The following is an 8,339-nucleotide window of genomic DNA, read 5'->3' on the forward strand; positions in this document are numbered from 1 at the left end:
ATGTTGTGGTCCCCAGCGTTCCCCTCAGCAGAGGTGCAGCAAAGGGCTCCCATATCCATGGGGTGTCCGCRGGGAGCGCTGCGCTCTGTCACACGGGGCACCTCGCCTTGGCCAGCGAGTAGAAYGACAGCATCTGCTCGAGATCATCGGAGAGGAGCTCAGATACAGCTGCTTATTTTTCTCAAAGTACATGATTTGCTATTGATTCTGCTATCTCTGCGCCACCTGTTGTCACGCCATGCTGATTTACTCCTCTTTGCATGTTTGCAAATCTGACGGTGCAGCTTGAGCGCTAATGGTGTGGTGCCCCCGTCTCAGGGGGAGCATCCGAACCGTCTGCTCCAGAAACCCACGGACGCGCTGCTGAGTGGCTCTGATCACTGCCTCGTGGGGCAGCTCCATCCTGGGGCTGCAAGTCTGTGGGGCTAAAGTGCGGTGAGGCTCCTTTGGCAGCCGCCTGCAAGTGGYGAGCCAGGGGCTCTGCCCGCCCCGGCGGTGATCCTGCCTCGCATGGGGGTTGCACAGCAGATCCCTCGCTGTGCGCGCAGGGGTGGCTYGGGGCGGGATCCGAGCAAGCGCTTCGTGCTTGCACACGGGCGAGGGGCCCCAAGGGATGTTTCTGCACTGCTGTCAGCTGCTGGAGGAGGAGGAAGCCTGCTGCTCCCGTGGCTGGGTCCTCCCGCAGAGGAGGACACGGTATCGACCGCAGCTGGAGAAAGGCGGAAGGCTGCGGTCCCRCCAAGGTCCTCCCGCATACCTCTCCCTCGTTCGCTGCGTGGCACCAGCCTTCCCGCTGATCAGCACTTTTTGTTTCCTGGACTGTCACCGGAAAGCAGATGCACGGAGGGTTCGTTCGTGCTTCTGTTGGCAGCAGCAAACTTSTTTTAATCCTGGACATTATTTACAGATTCATATACTCCAATATTATACAATATCGTTTCCACTAGTGAGAGGAAAAGATGGATGTATCCCCAGTGCCTGCAAATGTGTCGGAGCTGCCCGCTCCCTCTGTCCCAGCTGACTGGGACCCCTTCCGCCAGCCCCTGACCTCCGTCCAGCCCTGGCACTTCAAGCTGCTGGCAGCAGTGATGCTGGTGGTGACCTCCCTGTYGCTGGCCAAGAACCTGGCTGTCGTCCTGGTGACCTCTAAGTTCARGCAGCTGAGACAACCCATCAATTACGTGATAGTCAATTTGTCTGTGGCTGACTTCCTGGTCTCACTGACTGGTGGCACCATCAGCTGCTTAGCCAACCTAARGGGTTACTTCTACATGGGACGCTGGGCTTGCGTGCTGAAAGGGTTTGCTGTCACCTTCTTTGGTAAGCTTACTCTTGTTTGTAGATCTGTGTTCTTCTCCCTCAGCCAATGTCTTAAAGAGAAGCTTCCTTCAAGATATGTATGTGCTCAGACTCAAAAGGCAAATATATTCTGCTGGCTGCCCTGCAGGTTCCAGTYACCAAGTCTACACGCCATGGAGCTCCCTGGATCTTCCCCCAGTCACACGTATCCTGTCGTTGATGTTGTGTTAGCAGATAACATGTATTGCTATCGCTGTCATGTGTCAGTGGCTTCCTGCATGTAGGCTGTTCACTGATGTGTTTAATATAATGAAAAAAAAGTTGATCTTCAACAGTTATTTTGTGGCAGAAAATGTTAGAAAAAAAATTCAGTATATGTAACTATTTCCAAGGTTTATGTATAAGCATGTGTGCGTATGTAAAAATGAGAGAGAGAAAAAGATACTCAAAATATTGTCAATGGATCATCAGAGGATTCATCTCTTAGTTGATTGAGGTTTAGCTTTTTCCCCACAGAACTTTATTGGCGAAATTGGTCTCCATCTTATGACCACCCACATGCTTCTTACGATATTGTTTAACACACCTGTAGAACTTCTGTCCTCAAAAGTATTTTGCAAGCATTAATTCTTTAGACCTTACCACTCCCCTTAGAAATATTATCCTGTGGGAGATGATGAAACATAAAATTTGCAGCTTTTCAGAGTACAACTGTCATCATCAGTGAAATGGTGCACTTAGCTGCTTGCTTTTGTAGTTGCTATACTGTAGACTGGCAAGGCAAGCAGGAAAAATTTGTGCTCTTAATTGGCGTGCATTTATTTTAACGTTTTATTATACATGCTTTCACTGCTTAGGCTGCTGTGGGACAGTTTGCTTTTCAGTGAATCTAGCTGATTTTTCATGCTGGCTGTGTTTTCTCTGCCATAGGCATCGTTGCCCTGTGGTCTCTTGCTCTTCTGGCTTTCGAGCGGTACGTTGTGATCTGCCACCCGCTGGGAAACATGCGTTTGAGGGGGAAGCACGCAGCCCTCGGCATTGCCTTCGTCTGGAGTTTCTCTTTTGTCTGGACTGTTCCACCAACCATGGGCTGGAGCAGCTACACCACCAGTAAGATTGGGACCACTTGTGAACCTAACTGGTAAGGCCATTCTTGCAGCAAATGGTAAACAAGTAGAACTGGCAATGCAGACAGTCCCGGGGGCAGGGGTTTAAAGATAGCACTTAAAGATGACGCACTTCTGCAACAGATGTAGAGAGAGCTGAAACAAAGCTGAAGAAAACTTGTCAAGAAAACAGAAGKTTTTTTTWAAAAAAAGATCATACTATCTAAGAGGAGTAGCTTCTATTGCTATGAAAATAACTGTCCCACACCCTGTGTTTTAGTCAGGATTTAGAACAGACAAAACCCAGATTTTTTGTAAGACCAGATAAAACCTGAGCAACCTGTTCTGATCCCATAGTTGKTCTTGCTTTGAGCTGGAGGACAGATCAGATGTTCCTTCCCACCCGAATTCTCCTATGATCCTGCTCCTATGGTCCCATGAAATAGATGCACTGCTTCGCAGGAGTCGCTAGCATTATCACACTCCTCAGCATGCCAGGAGCCACGTTAAAATAGTTGTATGCTGACGAGCCTATAATGTGAGAGTAGTTGTAGAAGGACTTACTGAGGATGTGAGTTCTCTTCATCTCCATGAATTTTTGTAAGTGACGCATTAGTGAAGTGACGCATGCAGACCCCAGCCCTGTGCTGCCCTCGGGAGAGGTGCGCGCGTGGCTGCCGAGCCGCCCGCGATGGGACTGTGCTGATCCCCGTGCAGCGCCGCGGCGCCGGGCGTCACTGCACCCCCCGCCGAGCCGGTGCCGGTGCTCGTCGGCCGTCACCTGCTTTGTTTAAAAACAATTGACTCAATACGAGTGATATCTTCAAAGAGCAAAATGAATCRTAAGAATGTGTATGAAACATATGTACAAAACGTATTTTGTGTTTTACTCAGGTACTCCCGAGCTTATACTGATTATACCTACATTATTACGTTCTTCACCACCTGTTTTATAGTGCCGTTCTTAGTGATTTTGGTATCCTRTGGAAAATTGATGCGGAAGCTAAGAAAGGTAAGGAGAAGCACTTTGAAAAGGCATATGTACGCAAGCATTGGGAATGTTCGTGTTTTATTTTCTAGAAAGATCAGGCATAAGCAGATGAAATTTCCAGGTAGTAAATGCACTCAGTTATTTTGCCTTGCTAAGTAATAATTTTCACACACAGAAATTCATGCTATAGTTAGAAATGATCTTTCAAAGTGTGCGGTTTAGACCATTTATCAGTACATCTTGTTAGCCAAACACCGTAGGAATGAAAGAGCACGGCAGTATCACAAATAGAGAAACTGAATAAACCAGTATTAGTCTCTTTACAGTTGTACTTCAGTTCAGTGGTGCTCCTTAAGACTTAAACTAGCCTAAAATCACGGCATTTGTAAATTTTAAGAGTGCTGGCTAGTACTGTGTAATGCTTACAAGTAGAATAAAAGCTAGTAGTAGTTGTAAATAACGTTATAATGTCTAGTGAACAAAATACTAGGTTCTTCGGGAACACTTAAAAGACTTGAGAAACGCTTTTGAATTTTATTTAATAATTATACTGACCTGCTACAAAGTAGAATCCGTAAAGAGCAAAAAAGAAAATGGCCTCAGAACAGGAGAACGCCTACTACTTTTAGTGGGTTAGTAAGCTGGTTATTATGCTAATTTGGGGCAACGCTGTGATCGCTGTTGGCTGCGATGCCACGTTGCTGTAGCGCTTGCAGCCGCCGGGTCCGGCCGGGCCCTTCCCCGCACCCTCCGTCGCTGCGGGGACGGCGGGCGCCCTCGGAGAGCGCGCGTCTCAGCCAGGTTGAGCGAAGCCTCCTGCCTCACACCCCCAGAGCTGTCGGCGGCCGCGCGCGCGCAGACCGGGGGTCCCGTCACGGCCGCGCGCTTTAACGAGCCCGGCTTCGCCGGCTTTCCGTGGGCTTTGCAGAGGTGTTACACCTCTCCAAGCTGGACCCTGTTACTTTTAACAGCCTAAAACACGGCTGCGTGCAAAAGCCACCTGCCCGTGAGGTGACTGTATCACAGGAAGAACTGATTTCGCGCCGCTAGGACCATTTTTGACCGCCCGGCTGCAGCGAGCAGAGAGCCGGGGTGCAGGACGCAGGCCCTGGGGCCTCCCCGGCCGCGGGCCCTGGGGCTGCCGCCGCTCAGCGCTCCAGAGCGGGCGGCGCTACCACTCGAGTGCTCTCCTTGGGCTCGGGTTTCCCGCACCACCACGTTTCTCTATTTACCTATCACAGCAGAAAAGCTCTGGAGCATGCACGTGGAGGGCAGCGAGTGCGAGGCGTCCATCTCCACCTGCTGACCCAGGTGTCTGTCCCATGCTGTCTTCGATCAGCACCCGCTCCCGGGGCACTTAGACATCAGCGTTTCTCTGTGGTTTGTCCGGATGCGGAGGAGACATCAGTATTCAGAAAATCAAAGCTTCCCCGGTAACATGGGCAGCCGCATCTCTAACACCGTGCACTCTGGTWCATGGCTCTAGCAGCTCGTTTGGTGCCCTGTGAACGAGCTCTTCGTGTGCCCTGTTCACTGACGTCCCCGGCACAGAGCGACAAAACCRCAGACGCCCTCCGAAACCGGAGGTTTCCGCATCTGATAAACAGTTTTCTATGCAGGTAAAGAGGTGCTCTCGACACCCCCAGGAGGTTCCTCTATCCATCATTAAGTAATATATAGACTAGGTGAGCATAGCCCAAAGGGAACGGGGGAAAATGTCTKCAGCTCTACCCACAGAAATCAATGCAGGACCACTAGTAACCGTTGTTTTAACCATCTATCATCTCTGTCATTTTGAAATACAGTATTTTTATTCACAAGCTCTCCTACAGAAAGCAAGCGCTTGCATTCAGGCTCGCTCTCTGCTGAACGACTCGCCGTGGCTGCTGCCGTCCCTGTGAGGAAGCCAACACCTTGCCTTTGATTGAACGGCTGCACTAACTGAGGGCAGCCCAGCAAGCCAGGTTTCGGCACCCCAAAGCCTGTAGCTGAAGGCAAGCGCTTGTACTTAAAGCCAGCCCCCAGCAGAGCCCTGAAGGGGAGCTCAGAGGAAGTTTGAAACTGCTGAGGTTTGTAAGAAGATCTCGTAAGGACAGTGCTATGGTTGGACTAAGTGCTGCAGAAGGAAGCCTTGTAGGTGAGATTAAGGCTGCTTGGCCCCAAGGCTCGTTAAATGCTGCATTTGCGTCTCATATCTGCCTTGTTATGGAATTGTGCCTTTCACTGCATTTTGCAGCAAATGTGTTTCCCAACGATTGCAGCTTTGCAGAGGGGGAGGAGCAGGCTGCTGCTCCTACCAGTACAGGTAAAACGCTCCCATTGGCTTTCTTGCAAGCCACAACTTCATCAGACTTTTTGTGCAGCTCCAGAGCTGCTTCAAACAGAGGTAGCTCTGCTAGATTCACCCCTAGTGAAAAGTTTTTTTTCGTGTTTTTAGAGGTCACTTCTTGTATTTCTGCTAGCAGATGCTACTGTCGCCACTGGGGCAGGTCGCGACGTCCTGCCTCTTGGAGCTCCGTGGAGAGGGCCGGATCCCGTGTCTGGCTCGGCCAAAATTGCTRGGACAAATTCTCACGGTTGGCGCTCGCCGGTCTGTCGGCACTGCGTTTGCTTTCACGGGTCGGCGCAGAGCTGTGCCATAGTTGTGGTCGCAGTGTGCAGCCGCTCGCGACCCTCAGCAGGAGCATCGCGCCCGCGGTCCAGGAGCGCATCCTCCCGGGCCATCTCCTCAGCTTCCCAGCCAGGAAGGGCTGCAGAGCGTCCGCCCTCCCACCAGCTCGGCTGGCTGAAGGCTTTGTTCTCTGTTTGCAGGTGTCRGATACGCAAGGCAGGCGGGGAACAGCCAGGAAACCCGAGAGACGGCTGACTAGAATGGTGGTTGTCATGATCGCTGCGTTCCTAATCTGCTGGACACCGTACACCGCCTTTTCTATCCTGGTCGCCACGTGCCCATCCGTGGAGCTGGATAGCAGTTCCAGCTTTCTTTTCCAAAACTGCTACTGTTTATAATCCGATCATTTATGTCTTTATGAACAAACAGGTATTGTATACTCAAAATGCATCTTTAATGCTTGTGTTGTCATTTTGTCTTGCTCTTTAATTATTTCTGTCTGCCTACACAATAGTTAAGGAGCATTGCAATACTTTTTTAGCATTTAGAGCTGCAATATTGCCATACATCTACTTAACTGGAATGCAGCATAAGCTTCTGAGTACTATTAAAATCATGATCTTAATTATTAGATTTAGATATTAGCGAGGAAGATCAGCCCTTACTGAACATCAGTTATTCTGGTCTTTGCATGAAAATTCTATTTTTGAGACTGTCCCATTACATTTCTAGAATTTTTTAGGAATGCGTCACCAGTGAATTGATTTTGAGGTGTGGTGGAGGGGAGGGGTTCCATAGCTTGAATTCGTGTCAGGGAAATGCTGCATTTGCGGTTGTGTGCACAGGGAGGGGTGAAATGCTGCTCATCTCTGTGAGACTGAACGGTTTTCTCTGGAGTGGGGCAGAGTCAGATGCAGAGGAGGAGGGCGGGCAAGAGGATGAACCAGAGTGATCAGTATTCACTGTGGTAACAGGCATGATAATAAATGTGAAAAGAAGATTTACGTGATAAAGTGGGTACTGGGAATGGTAGCATCAAGCAGAGCATAGGTGTGTACATGGAAAGAAGAAAAATATTAAGTGCAGGTTGAATGAAAAGCTATGAATATATTTATTTATTCTTGCAGAGAGAGCAGCTCTTCACCTCACATCCTGTGGACCCTACCCTGACTTCCCAGTGCATTGCAGGAGTGTGTTGATCTCGTCCTGCTCATGSATATGAACAAGCTAGAAATAAACCATTTTTGAATATGTAGGTGTTAGCATATGAAAGCAACTTAAAAATCTGGAGAAATAACCAACTACTCTGAAATCCAGTCCTGTCTTGAAATTGTTAGGTGTGGCTAGTAATAAGCATAAGAGGAAAAAGATTTTTTTTGAGTAAGGCTTTTCAGCAGCCTGGATCTTTATAGACCGCTATTATTTCTCCGTTTGAGAGTTCATCATGGTGGCACAGGCCATCCATTTTGTGGGGCTATTTCTGTGTATTCCCCCCCAAACTCATTAGAGTTTCCAGGAGACGGTCACAGACTGCCTCATGGAAACATTTGGAAATTCCTTGTGTGTTTTGACTTGTCTCCTTTGTTTCAACTTTCTAGTTCAGGAAGTGTCTGATTCAGATGTTCAGCTGCGGTAACACAGAGAAGGCCGAGTCCAATGTGAACCCCACTTCAGAGAGAGCAATGCTAACCCAGGACAGAAGAGGGAGTGAGATGTCCACCATGGCAGYGCGTACCACCCTTTCTGGCAGGAAAACTGGAGGTGAATACAGAAATTGCTGTTCTTTTGCTCAGCTGGCAGCTTCAGAAAACAAAATCTGTCCCATGTAGAGAGAGGGATGTGGTCACTAATGCAGTGCTAGAGTATGAATTCTGTCTGCTATCTTCCTTTTCCCAATCACAGACTGCTAGCACCTGGAAATAATGCCAGAGGACCATGTGCTGCTGCACTGGCACGTAACATGGTAAGAGCATGGGCAAGTCTTACACCCATGACTGCTCCTTAGTCAGACGGACAAAAACACGAAGTGGCGGGTGGCTTCAATGCACTAATTGCAAATAAATAATATTTAGCGTACAGCTGACTCAAGTTCAGCCACGTGGACGTTCAGGGGAAGATGGCCCTGCRTGCTTCTTGGTTTGCTTGAGGTTTTTTTGTTTTTTAATTAGAAAAGAAGTAGAAGCTTCTGTACATCTGTCCTTGATGAGAATCGAATCTGTGGCACCAAAAGTTATTGGCAACTTGGACAAGCCATCCAGACTTCCAAGCGTTATTTTACTAAAATAAGCCCTGTCAAAAGCCATTCATATCCTTCTTCTCCCTTCCCTCTTTG

General features: G+C 48.8%; 1 protein-coding gene across 1 annotated transcript; it reads left to right on the forward strand.

Annotated features, from left to right (window-relative positions):
* The first annotated feature begins 959 nt into the window (after positions 1 to 959).
* On the forward strand, positions 960 to 7,836 carry LOC146598762 (opsin-VA-like). The gene is given in 6 exon segments (XM_085299769.1): positions 960 to 1,320; positions 2,230 to 2,440; positions 3,300 to 3,417; positions 6,208 to 6,362; positions 6,364 to 6,436; positions 7,606 to 7,836. Coding segments are annotated over 6 exon segments (1,149 nt in total).
* The last annotated feature ends 503 nt before the right edge of the window (positions 7,837 to 8,339 follow it).

Source organism: Rhea americana, unplaced genomic scaffold (genome assembly GCF_003343005.1).
Source record: "Rhea americana isolate MKP2758 unplaced genomic scaffold, rheAme1 scaffold_154, whole genome shotgun sequence".
NCBI lineage: Eukaryota > Metazoa > Chordata > Aves > Rheiformes > Rheidae > Rhea > Rhea americana.